We start from the raw sequence: 12,955 nt of genomic DNA on the forward strand, positions 1-12,955 counted from the left end.
GGGGGGGGGGCGAGGAAGTGGCGACACGTGGGTGGAGGCAGTTTCTGGCGCTGGATTAGCCAGGATGGAAAGGGCAGGGAGTTTGTTAAGCATCCCATATCTAATTCATCAAAAATCCTGTTGGCTCTACCTTCAGAATATATCTATAATCTTCCCACTTCTCACTGTCATCTCCCCCGGACCCCTTCACAGTCTCCACCGCCGTTCCCATTCTGTTCTACTCACAGCATCCCAGTGGATTTTGTTAAATCCTAAATTAGGCCACGGCCCTCCTGCGCTCAGAACTCTGCCATGGCTACCATTTCACTCAGATGAAAAGCGGAAGTCTTCCCTGTGGTCACAAGGCCCTACACATTGAGCCCCCCCTTCTCTGGCCTCATCTCCTATCACTCCCCAGCCCCGTTTCAGCCACACTGGCCGCCTCAGTGTGCCAAGCACAATCCGGCTTCAGAGCCTTTGTACTTGCTTTTCCCCTGGAGTTTCACACCCACGCACACTGACAACTATACCTGGCCAGCTCCTTTTCATCCTTTTGGTCACTTATTCAGTCACCTATCTTGTTTTCTGTCTCATAGTACCATGTGCTTTTCTTTATTAATTTATGTGGTTATTGACTGTCTCTTCCACTAGACTAGGGAATGTGATCATGACTTATTCATGCTCTCAACACACATCACTTAGAGCACTCAATGTTAAGAAACAGTTTAGTGAGTAAATAATGGAAACAACATAGCATGAGACATTTTACTCTTCTCAAAGTTGTCCCATGGCTTACACTTCATCCAGTCAAAGCTGAAGTGCTCACAGCCTTGTCCACAAGGCCCTGTGTGACCCCGTTACCTACCCTCTGACATCACCGCCTACCACTCTCCACCTTGCTCACTCCATTTTTTGATTTTTTCCTTTTCACTTATTATCACCTTATGTTATACTAGATAATTCACGTACGCATCATGTTAATTGTGTGAAGTCTGTCTTCCCCTGCTACAATGTACTTTTTTTCTTTTGGTTGGGAGAATCTGGTACCTAACCCAGTGGGAGCAAGGTCAGGAATACCTCCCAGTAGGAGCAGCTGGGATGAAGCTGACTTCAGAACTATGAGTGAAGGAAGAAGGAAAAACAGACATGCCAGGCAGAGGGTAAAGCCAGGGGGAAGGCATAGCATCCCAACCCCTCACTGAGGGCGCCTGGGTCTGGACCCCCTCTCCTTTCTGTGTCTTTTGTCTCTACAGGTCAGTGCAGCCCGGGAGGACCCCATGGGTGGGCAAGAGCTCAGAGAAAGCCTGCCCCCCCTTCCCACCCCTACACCCTAGGTCTCCACCCCTCAAGCCAGGAGACCCTAACTGTCTTTGCTGTTTATATATATATATATATATATATATTATATATAAATATCTATTTATCTGTCTGAGCCCCACCCTCACTTCACTCCCTTCATGCACTAGGGGCCCAGTCTTGAGTGGGCCCCTCTCTTACTCCTACCCCTTCTCCTGCATCCCTGTTCCGCGGCCCTGTCCCCTGAGGTTAGGGGGCTCTGAAAGGGGGGCAGGGAAGGGACAGACCTCTGCTGAGTGGGGAGGGTGGGCGTGACTTCAGACTCTGTCCCCTATTTCCCCCCCTTCTTTCAACTCTGGCCTTGGTTCCTCCAGAAATGCCTGAACAGAGACCATTAGGGAAAATTCAACCCAAGGATGGGAGAAAGGCAAAGATAGGGGGGTGGGAGGGCAGTTTGAAAGGACAACTTAGGATCCAAGGTGGTCTTGGAGGGGAGCTCCGGAGTGGAGGGGCCAGCAGTGGGTTGGGTTCTAGACATACTGGAGCTGGAGTCTAAAGGAGAGGGGTGACCTAGGCTGAGGGCGTGGATCTGGAAGGGGCGGGGCTTGGAGTAGGACAGGGTTCCATGGAAGGGATGTGACTTGGGACGTGGGGACAGGGTTTGAAAGAATGCTGAGGGTATCTAGAAAGAGTGGGACCTGAACCAGGCAGTGGGTGAGGCTCCAGAGTGGGCGGGTCTTGGAAAGGGGCCAGAGCCTGTGGAAGGGGTGTGGCTTGGAATATTCAGGAGACTGAACTTGATTCTAAAGGGGATAGATCTTGAGCAAGGCAAGAAGTGGGATTCAGGAAGGGGCCGACCTTGGGGTGAAGTCCTGGCCAGGGTTCCAGGCGGGCCGGGTCTTAGAGTGGGGCGTAAGGGTTGTTTCAGAAGGGGCAACCCCCCCCTCACTATGACAGTGAAGAAAATGTTCTAAAGAGGACAGGTTTGGGAAGTAGGTGTTGGGGGATTTGATTAGGAACTGCAGGATGGATTTTGTTAGGCGTGGGGGTGGGAATGACCCTGGCCAAAACGGGACCGAAGTGGCCTAGAAAGAGCTGAGTGATATGACTTGGAGGATGAGGGGTGAGATCCAGGGAGAAGCACCCCCCACACCCTTGCCCACCCCCGTGATGAGACAGCTAGGTAATCAGAGGACAGAGCCAACCGGTCTGTGGGGCTGGCCCACCCCTCTTTCCCCCTTCCCCTGCCCCCTCCCTCAACACTCCCACCCATCCTGGGGTGGTTGGAGACCCGGTCTGGAGCCCCTATCCTGCACCCTCTGCTGTGTCTGTGATGTCGGTAGTGCCTGTGATCGTGTGTTGCCATTTTGTCTGGCTGTGGCCCCTTTCCCTCCCCTCCAGATCCCCACCCTTTCCTGCGCCCTTCGGTATTGTTCGAAGACCCCCTCCCCAAGGAAGAACAAATGACTAATTCCCCTCCCCCAAATAAACTCCTCAACCATCTAGTCCACCCGGCTCTGATTTCTCGGTATGTCTTTTATTTGAGGGGGGGACGTGGGAAGAGATGAGAGAGAAGGCGAGAGGGAACCCCGTCCCCGACCTGCTGAACGCCGTTCAAGTTGCGGCACCATTTTAGGCCCCTCCCACAGAGTCGGAACGAGCCATCTCCTCTGAATCCTGTCCTGCCATCATTCGAAGTCACGCTCTGAGTGTCTCTTCGCTGTCTCACTACTGGCCACCAAATACCCAGTTCTTTCTAGGGTTTGGTTCTAATTCTGGTCACTTAACCAAGCCCTTCCCAGCCTTTGTGGAGCCTCCTCCCTAAATCCCCAAGGGGTCGGAATAGGACCCCCATACTTAACAAGGAGACTTCACCCTACCCAACCCCCTCCGTATTCTTCAGACCCTTCTGTCTCCTTTTCCTTGCCTCCGCCCCAGCTGGAGAACCGGGAGAACGGTTAGGCAGCAAGGCCAGAGGTGGGGCGCCAGAGTGACTCCTTAGTTAATTAACTTATTCATTCCCTTTTTACCCATCCCCGGCTCCTCCCTGGGGCAAGGACGGCGGGAAGTGACAGGGATGTGAGTAATGGAAGTGGGGGGAGGACCCCGGCGCCCGCGATGAAAGGCTCGACCGACCGCTGCCGCCTGCGTGGCTAATTAAGACCCCGGGCCGGGTGCCTGAGTTGTGACTGCACGCGTGGGACCCCTCCCCCCAGCCCCGAGGCGAAGCGGAGACTGAGAGCGCAAAGGAGAGACTCCCAGCTCTGGAACTGAGTTTAGGGAAGGGGATATCTAACTGGAGAGAGAAAAATGGGGGCAGGGGAGGGAAGGCTTTAAGATCTACTTTTCAGAATTTAGGAGGCTCAACAGTTGGGCCTTTAAGGATGGGAGGGAGCGAGAAAGAGGGCCTCCTCTTGGGGACCATTCTTGCAACATGCGTCCGAGGGAAACAGGAACCTCACCTGTGGGGAGGAGGCCAAGAAGTGGCTTTAACCTCTCCCCCAAATGAGCATCCAAGATAATCGACACGAACGGTCAATACAGGCACCCTAGCGCGCCACCCCTTCCAACCAGATTGCCACCTCCGAGTTCCCCTTCATCCACTACAGAGCCCTGAAGCCCTAGAATGTCCCGTGAGAAGCCACGTGGCACACTGGGGTTCCGGTGGCCGTGCTTTCTGATACCCGGCTCCGGCCCAGGGTGGGAGGGCAGGGGCTCTCCCGAATGGCGCCCTAGGCTGCGTGCAGCTCACCTCAAGGCAGGGGGCGCCTTGGCTGCCGAGAGACTACAGGCCCGGGGGCGGGCGCTGCGGGGCGCGCTCCTCCCACGCCGGTGTCAGGTTTACGGAACAGAGCTCCCAGGCCGGACGCGCGGTGGCCTGACGCCGGCAAGGATTCCATTCTCCTGACCCGGCCCGGCTTGACCCTGCCCGGGAGCGCCATGTTCGCGCGCGGGTCGCGGAGGCGCCGCTCTGGGCGTGCGGTGAGTGGGACTCAGGGCAGCGGTGGGCGTCGGGGGTAAACTGAGGCCCAGGCGAGAGGGCAGGGGATAGGGATAACGAGGAGGTGCCCCACAGAGGGCCTGGGAATTCCAATCGCCAGCATTCCCAGACCCAGGGGTTGGGGCTGCTGGAGGCGTGTGGATGAAGAAACATGTGTAGATCTGGTGGCCCATGTCACCTCTCCGCACACCTTTATCAGCACCCCGGGGACCTGGTGCGCGCCCATCTCCTGTGGGGAGGGGATTCTGAGGGCCAAAGATTGTGTCTTGGGGTCTTGGGTTGAGCAGAGACCTGAGTTTCTGAGAGAAGGGACACCCTACCTTGGGGGAAGGTGGACTGAGGGATGGGAGCATATATTCCTGGGATGCCGGACGCTGAGGGTGGAGGGTCTGGGAATTGGGGAAACAGGGCCTCCAGGCTTCCACTTGAGCCACGGAATTTTTGACTTCTTAAACAGGAGGATCTCTCTCTTCCTTTGGAGGGGGCCTCTGATGGGGGAAAGTGGAGGCTGAGTTTGGTAGTCCAGAGGAGTAACTATCCCTGGGATATGAGGGATAAAGAAAGGCCAAGGTTTCTTGGAGTGGAGTTTTCTCAATGGAGCAGGGGCCTCCTGAGATCCTGGGGGAGGGTCCCTAGTTCTTTGGGCATGAGGAGGTGAAGCTCAGGGTTTGGGGGAGGAGCTCCTGAGCTTCTGAAGGGAAGAGCAGGGTTTATGTGGGGACCCCAGAGAAAGATGGGTTCTCAGTCTCCTACCCTGTGGAATTGGAGTGCTGCTGGCCTCGTGGGTGGAGGAGGGACAAGGATGAGGCCTGGAAGGAGATGCCCAGATTAGGGACTATGTGTTCTGGTGGGGAGAGTACTGGAATTCTGGGGGAGGTGTTTGAAGCCTCTAGTGATAAGAGGCTGGTGGGAGGTGTCCGAGGCCGGCCTGGGGAGGGGAATTCCCTGAAAAGGGGGCATATAGGGAGGTGGCCTCAGCTGCCCTGCCTCTGCCTCAGTTGTGTCCCCCTCCCCCATGCTCCGGGCGCTGTCCCAGCCTGCCCAGCGTTGCCCTGGTGGGACAGGCCCCAGCGTGCAGTTGCAGGCCTTGGAGTGGAGGGGCGGGCGTTAACTTCTCCCTCTCTGCTCCCGCGCCTCGCCCGGCCCTGCATCTGCCCCTGCCCCACTACAGCCTCCGGAGGCAGAGGACCCAGACCGGGGCCAGCCCTGCAACTCCTGCAGGGAGCAGTGCCCCGGCTTTCTGCTGCACGGCTGGAGGTAAGTGACTCCCCAAGAGCCTCACCTTTGTCAGATCCCCACTCTCAAAGGACCCCCCCCCACCTCCCCGCTGGCTTAGGCCATGCCCCTAGGCTTGGGCTCCGCCCACAGATGGAACTCAGTTGGGAAAAGAGCCTCACTCTCAGATTCGGAGCCCCGCCCCTGACTCATTCCCAAGAGTCTCTTCCCAGGACAGCTCCACCGACTACACAGCCTCACCCCCAGAATAAACCTCCCCAAGCCTCTGAGTCCCATTCTTAGGGAGATCCTTGGTCCTGGGTGCTGTGCATTGCCCACTGACCTCCAGCCCATCCCCACCCTTAGGCTCAGAACTCCTCTCCCAGACCCAGTGTCCTGTCCTGTTACTGGAGGCCTGCACCCTAAAAGTCTCATACAGACACAGCCCACAGCCGCACACTTAGGCCCTATCCACAGGCTCAGAGCTCTCCTGCCCACAAGTTCAGAGCCTCATCACAGGCCAGAGCTCTGCCTCTAGGGAAAGTTCCCCCACAAAGTCCAGAGTCTCTCCTGAGGGGGAAGCCCCTAGATTTATAACTCCAATCTCAGTCTTGGAGTCCCGCCCCTACTCAGGCCTGCTGCCCGGGAGAGTCTGACCCAAGTCCCAGAGCTGAAAGGTTAGGGGGTGTCCTTGGGATCCCACAGCCCCATCCCTTCACATCCTGCTCACAACCATTTCACAGCCATGCCCTCGGACCCTGTCGTACAGCCCTGCCCTCAGCTGGAAGCCAAGCCCCTCCCAACCAGCACCGCACTACCCATGACCTCTCTGTTCACAGGCTCACAGCCAGACCTTGGCTCATAGCCCCACCTCCTGTCAGCCCTGCCCCTAGGCCCAGAATCCCTTCCCTCTTAGAGCCCTTTGGTAGTGAAAATCTGCATGTCCCCGTCCCTCAGTTGGATTTAGGCTGCCCAGGGGTCTGGGTAGGCAACCCCTTAGTAATTGACCCCCATCCCGGCCCCCTCAGAAAGATCTGCCAGCACTGCAAATGCCCACGGGAGGAGCACGCAGTGCACTCAGTGCCTGTGGACCTGGAACGCATCATGTGTCGGCTAATCTCAGACTTCCAGCGCCACTCCATCTCCGATGACGACTCGGGCTGTGCATCAGAGGAATATGCCTGGGTGCCCCCGGGCCTTAAGCCTGAGCAGGTGACCAGAGACTGGGCACCCATTCTTGCTCTCCAGTGGGTACACACACACATACACGCACACTCGGGTAGGACCCTATATCTGGGGCAACACTAAAGTGTGAGGTCAGACTTTGAGTGTCCTTCTGACTCCTCTAATTGAGAGTGGTCAGCCCCCCACACCTCACAAAGAACCCTGAGTGATCACCAGGTAGTTTCTTGGGCCCTGTTCACCCCGCTTCTATTCCATCCTTTACCTCAGGCTTTATCCCAGCACTTCATTCACCATGTGGTTGATCAGTGATTCATCATTCATCAGTGATTAATTCATTCGGCAAATAGTTAGTGAGCACCTACTGATGTCAGACACTGTTCCAGGCACTGAGGACACAGCAATAAACAAAACACAAAATATCTTCCCACATGGAGGTTAGATTCCCAAAAGAAGCAACTGTCAGTAAACAAATCTGTAAATAAATATATGTCAGATGGTGTAAGGACCTTGCAGTAAAAAAGCAGGGAAGGAGGGTGGGGAAGGAGAGAGACAGACAGAGATGCTAGGATTGTAAATAAAGTGTCCAGGTAAGCCTCTATGAGAACTTAATGTTCTAGGTGCCCTGAAGGAAGTGAAGAAGTGGGCCTTGCAGATATCTGAGGTTAGAGCAATCCAGGCAAAGGGAATAGGTACTGCCAAGGCCCTGAGGCAGGAGTGCACTTGACATGTGTGAGGAGCAGTGAGGAGGCCAGTGCAGCTGGAGCAGAGAGTGAGGGGGACAGCGTTGGGAGGTGAAGTCACAGAGGTGGCAGGGACCATGGAGAGGACCTTTGACTTTGACTCTGAATGAGGGGGAAGCCACAAGAAGGTTGTGAGCAGAAGAACGACATGATTTGTCTTATGATTTAACAGGTCCCTCTGGCTGCTGAGTGTAGAACAGCCTGTAGGAGTGAGGTTGAAGCAGGGGACCAGTGAGGACGAGGCCACTGCAATAGTCCAGGTGACTGATGGTGGTGCTCCAAGTGGAAGTAGTGAGAAGTGGCCAGATTCTGGACATATTTTTATTTTTTATTTATTTATTACTTTTTTTTTTGTCTTTTTCCGTGTCCGGCAACGGATCGCAACCCTCAGTGTCGCCCCCGTACCGGACCGGGACCGGCAACGGTATCGCAACCCTTGGTGTTGCCCCCGCGCCTCGCTCAGCCAGTGAGTGGGAACCGGTCTGTATGTGGGATCCGAACCCTCGGCGGGAGCGCCGCCGCGCTTCCCAAGCGGCGCACTAGCGCAGTGCACCACCAGGCCGGCCCTCTGGACATATTTTTAAAGTAGAACTGAGAGGATTTGCTTGTGGGGGCGAGAGAGAGAGGAGTAAAAGATGACCCCAAGGATGGGCAGGTTAACTGGTATGGGAAAGGCCAAGGCAGGGGCAGTTTGAGAGGTAAGAGCCTAAGTTTTGGCCATGTGGAGTTTGAGATGCCTGTTGCACATCTAAATGGCTACATTGCCTGGAACTTAAGGAAGAGGTCACAGGGCTGGAGATATGTATTTGCAACACATTAGCCAATAAATGATATTTACAGTCATGGGGTTGGATGCAGTTCTCAAGGGAGTGAATGTAGACAGAAGCAAGAGGACCAAAGACTGAGCCCTAGGACCCTCCCACATTTAGGGGTCAGCTAGTTGGGGAGGAACCAAAAGAGGGACATAGAAGGAAGAGCCAATAAGGTAGGAGGAAAACCAGGACCATATGGTATTCTGGAAACCAAGGAAAGAAGGCGTTTCCAGGAAGAGGGAGTGATCAGCAGGATCCAGTCCTACTGATGGGTCAAGTCCAATGAGGACTGAGACCTGAACGATGATTTTAACAATGCAGACATCATCGATGACCTTGATCGCTTTGGAGGCAGGTAGGAGCTGAAGCCTGACTGGAGTAGAGTCAAGAGAGAATGGGAAGAGAGAAAGTGGAGTGTGCATGGGTGCTTACAACTCTTTTGAGGAATTTTGCTGTAAAGGGAAGGAGAAAAGTGGAGTGTCAGCCAGAGGGGGAAGTGGGGTTAAGACGTGAGGGAATTCTTAGCGTGTTTGGGAGCTCAGGGAAATGATCCAGACCTTAAGAAGGAGAGGTGGTGGAGTAGTCAGGGGAAGTTCCCTTCTGATGACTTTAATTTTCTCAAGGAAGTAGGGACCCACCATCTCACTGCATCCCAACTCACCCCTAATCTCATTTGTTTTCTCCCCATGTCCTCCCAGGTATACCAGTTTTTCAGCTGCCTTCCAGAGGACAAGGTCCCCTATGTCAACAGTCCTGGGGAGAAATACAGGATCAAGCAGCTGCTGCATCAGCTACCCCCACATGACAGTGAGGTGAGAGAGAGAAGACAGGAAGGGCCTATCAGGCATGGGGCACAGCTTGGGCAAATGCAGGGCAGCTGGAAAGAAAGGGGCAGGGGCAGAGGAGGAAAGGTGAGCTGATCTGAGGTGAGGGGTCTGGACAGGCAGAGGCCATCAGGGGCCATTCCTTGGCAAAACCACAGCTGGGCCTTGAAAGAAGTAAGGGGTAGATATTTCAAGCAGGAGGCACCATCTCTACAAAGGCCTAGAAGTCAAATTTCTTTTTTTAAAAAAAGATGACTGGTAAGGGGACCTTAACCCTTGACTTGGTGTTGTCAGCACCACGCTCTCCCAAGTGAGCTAACTGGCCGTCCCTATATAGGATCCGAACCCGTGGCCTTGGTGTTATCAGCACCACAGTCTCCCAAGTGCGCGATAGGCCGGCCCTTAGAAGTGGAATTTTTGAGCATAGATAAAGTCTGGAAGTGGGGCAGGGGCAGGGGCAGGTATCAGGGGAGGAGCCCGGAAGACCCCTACCTCCCCCAGGCACAGTACTGCACGGCACTGACGGAAGAGGAGAAGAAAGAGCTCAGAGCCTTCAGCCAGCAGCGAAAGCGGGAGAATCTGGGGCGTGGCACCGTGCGCATCTTCCCAGTGACCATCACTGGGGCCATCTGTGAGGAGGTGAGGGCCTCTTCCAGGGAACAGTGACTTTGCTCCAAGCCCTGGGGTGCAGGGCCCATCTCTCAGGCTACTTAATATCAATGGACTTTCTCTAGGGTTCCCTCTGGTGGACAAGGTCTGTTCCTCACATCTCAGTGTTAGGTGGGGACTGTCTCTAAGGACCCCCGATGGACGGGGTGTGTCTCTAGAGGCCCCTGGTGGATGGGACTGCTCCTCAGATCCCACCATTAGGAGTGGTTTGTCTCTAAGGAGGCTCTAGTGTACCTTCTCTATGGTCTCCTCCTCTTTATGCAGTGGACTTGGAGCGCAGGCTGTCTCTCTGGTCCTCTTGTGGTCAGGACTTGTCCTTAAGAACTGGCTCACAGTGGTAGGGTCTGTCTCCCGAGCCCTGTGGTGGGTGGAATTTGTCTCCAAAGCCCTCCCTGGTGGGTGGGGCCTGTCCTTAGATCCTACTGGTTTTTTTGTTTTGCTTTGTTTTTGGTGGCTGGCCCGGGATCCAAACCCTTGAACTTGGTTTTATAACACCGTGTTATAACCAACTGAGCTAACTGGACAGCCCAGATCCTACTGTTAATTGAGGTGTGTTGCTAAGGTCCCGGTGAGTGGAGACTATCTCTATGGTTCCCCCACTGGGGCTGGCTTGTCTGTATGTCTTCCTCACCCCACTATGGGGGAGGCTTGCCTGCAAGGCCACCCACAACAGGTAGGGCCTATCTGTATGGTTTCTCCTATGAGTGGAGTCAGTCTCTAAGCCCCCTCCCCACCATCGGGTATAGTCAGAGCCTGTCTTAAAGTTACCCCGTGGGTGTTGCAAGTCACAAAGGTTCACCATGAAGAAGGCCCAAGTGTGACATACCTTGGCTGACCCCATCCATCTTACTATCTTGGCAATGGTGACGGTGTCTGTCTGGCACTTGGCAGTGTGGGAAGCAGATCGGAGGTGGGGACATTGCAGTGTTTGCCAGCCGCGCAGGCCTGGGCACCTGCTGGCACCCACAGTGCTTCGTGTGTACCACGTGCCGGGAACTGCTCGTTGACCTCATCTACTTCTATCATGCTGGCAAGGTCTACTGTGGGCGCCATCATGCTGAATGCCTGCGCCCGCGCTGCCAAGCCTGTGATGAGGTTTGTGGCTCCCTGCCCAGAGGTGGGACTGGAGGGCGGGCAGGGCCGGGAGCAGGCCCTTCTGATAGCTGCTTATGGCCTGTGCCCTCCAGATCATCTTCTCCCCTGAGTGCACAGAGGCTGAGGGCCAGCACTGGCACATGGGCCACTTCTGCTGCTTCGAATGTGAAGCTTCACTGGCAGGGCAGCGCTACGTGATGCGTCAGAGCCGCCCCCACTGCTGTGCCTGCTATGAGGCCCGCCACGCGGAGTACTGTGATGGCTGTGGGGAGCACATCGGTGGGTGAACATGATGGGACTGGACAGCAGGATGGATAGACATTTGGGCTGCAGCCCCACCCTACCAGGATTCCCCCTGTCCTCCAGGCCCTATTCCCCATTATACCCCATAATTTAAGTAGAGTTCCAGCACCATAGGCCTGTACCCTTCCCTGCAAGTCCCACACCCAGCATCCCCAGCTATGCTGTACTTTCCAAACCTCACCTATACAACACTAGGCCACCACTACACATCTAGACCCACCTCCAGAGTTCCCTCTAATTCCCAGCCCCCAGGGCTACCCTCGAAGCCTAGCCTCCACTACCTTAAGCTATGCCCTATTCTCTCCAACTGCTCCATCAGTCTAGGTTCCCTTATACCTTCTAGCTATACCCTACCCTCTAAGACCCACTCTTTTCCCATCAAGGCCACAATCTACCTTCTAAGCTCTGCCCCCACCACCCAGACCTTTTCTTCATGTTCAGCCTTCCACTCTCTTTCCACCTGAAGCTATCCCTTAATATCTAAGCCTGGCCCACATCTTAGTCCAATGCCCACCCGCACTCCGGAAGGGGGAACCCTGGAAAAGAAAGGGGCCGGGGAAGGGAAGCATTTGCCAGCCAGTTTCCAGGAGAGGAGGAGGATGAGGAACTATGGGGTGAGGACCAAACCTCGAGTTTCCTGCTTTCTCCGGAGAAGGGCCCCATTCTGGAGGGGTGGGGGTATGTCTGGGGCTTCTGCCTCAGTTTTCCTCCTTATGTCGGTTCCCACAGGTCTGGACCAGGGCCAGATGGCTTACGAGGGCCAGCATTGGCATGCCTCAGACCGCTGCTTCTGCTGTAGTCGCTGCGGGCGTGCCCTGCTGGGCCGCCCCTTCCTGCCACGCCGTGGCCTAATCTTCTGCTCGCGAGCCTGCAGCCTTGGGTCTGAACCCACTGCTCCGGGGCCTGGCCGTCGCAGCTGCAGCGCGGGCATGGTCACCGCACCGCTCGCAGCCTCTACGGACTCTTTCTCTGCTGCCGAGGGGACGTCCGAGACCGCCATCAAAGGCACCTGCGCCAAGTCAGCGCCTGGTGAGCGAACCCTTGAGCCATGCCCAGCCACAGCCCTGCCGCCCGCCCAACTCTGGTCCTTCCCCTTGACTCGCCGAGGTCCTCCACCTGAAGCATCCCTGGCCCCGCCTGCAGCTCAGCCCAACCTCCTTCCCCACACCATTCGAGGCCTAGTCTCCAGCCCAAACTACACCCCCCTCGTGAACCCTGGTTCCGCCCTGCTTCTGTACAGGGCCCGTCCCTACCTCGACTTGTCCCTGCTTGAGTCCAAGTTCCTCCACCTTTCCTGTCTTTGCACTCAGGCCCCGCCCCCATTCTATCACAAACTAAATCTACTCCAGCCTACATCACGCCCCTTCCACCCTAGGCCACGCCCCCCACACCAATCCTGTCTTGCTCCTTCTGCGTTACTTCCAACCGTCTCTCCACCCAGAGCCTGCTCCAGGCCTCATACTTCCCGGACTCCTCATCTCCCTGCCAGTCCGCGACCCCTGCTCCCACTTCCCCAGTCTTCGTGGGGGAAAGGAGAAGGCTCTTCCACAGGCCTCCCCACAGGAACCGGCATGTGGGCGGGGACTGGAGGGGGTAGATACAGGGGAGTCACTTCATCGCTCCCTTTCCAGCTGCAGGCTCCGAGGAACCCTCCCGCTTTCTGAGAGGAGCCCCCCACCGCCATTCCATGCCCGAGCTGGGGGTCCGCAGCGCCCCTGAGCCACCCCCGGAGTCCCCCGGCCAGCCGGACCTGCGGCCCAACGATAGTGCCTTCGGTCGCCAGAGCACCCCACGCGTCAGTTTCCGCGACCCTCTCGTGTCTGAGGGAGGTCCGCG

General features: G+C 56.0%; 2 protein-coding genes across 2 annotated transcripts in view; both read left to right on the plus strand.

Moving 5' to 3' along the window:
• Window positions 1–2,790, plus strand: part of SYP (synaptophysin) — a 13,466-nt gene extending 10,676 nt beyond the window's left edge. The window contains exon 7 of the mRNA XM_008587139.1: window positions 1,233–2,790. The gene's annotated coding sequence lies outside the window, so the exon portion shown is untranslated. The remainder of the gene's footprint in view (window positions 1–1,232) is intronic.
• A 2,668-nt stretch (window positions 2,791–5,458) lies between these two features.
• PRICKLE3 (prickle homolog 3 (Drosophila)) overlaps window positions 5,459–12,955 on the plus strand; it is an 8,547-nt gene continuing 1,050 nt past the window's right edge. The window contains exons 1-8 of the mRNA XM_008587151.1: window positions 5,459–5,533; window positions 6,520–6,703; window positions 8,927–9,040; window positions 9,554–9,691; window positions 10,613–10,816; window positions 10,909–11,095; window positions 11,849–12,148; window positions 12,751–12,948. Coding sequence (XP_008585373.1) covers window positions 6,596–6,703; window positions 8,927–9,040; window positions 9,554–9,691; window positions 10,613–10,816; window positions 10,909–11,095; window positions 11,849–12,148; window positions 12,751–12,948 — 1,249 coding nt within the window. The 5' untranslated portion in view covers window positions 5,459–5,533; window positions 6,520–6,595. The remainder of the gene's footprint in view (window positions 5,534–6,519; window positions 6,704–8,926; window positions 9,041–9,553; window positions 9,692–10,612; window positions 10,817–10,908; window positions 11,096–11,848; window positions 12,149–12,750; window positions 12,949–12,955) is intronic.

Source organism: Galeopterus variegatus, unplaced genomic scaffold, assembly GCF_000696425.1.
Source record: "Galeopterus variegatus unplaced genomic scaffold, G_variegatus-3.0.2 Scaffold4257, whole genome shotgun sequence".
Taxonomy (NCBI): domain Eukaryota; kingdom Metazoa; phylum Chordata; class Mammalia; order Dermoptera; family Cynocephalidae; genus Galeopterus; species Galeopterus variegatus.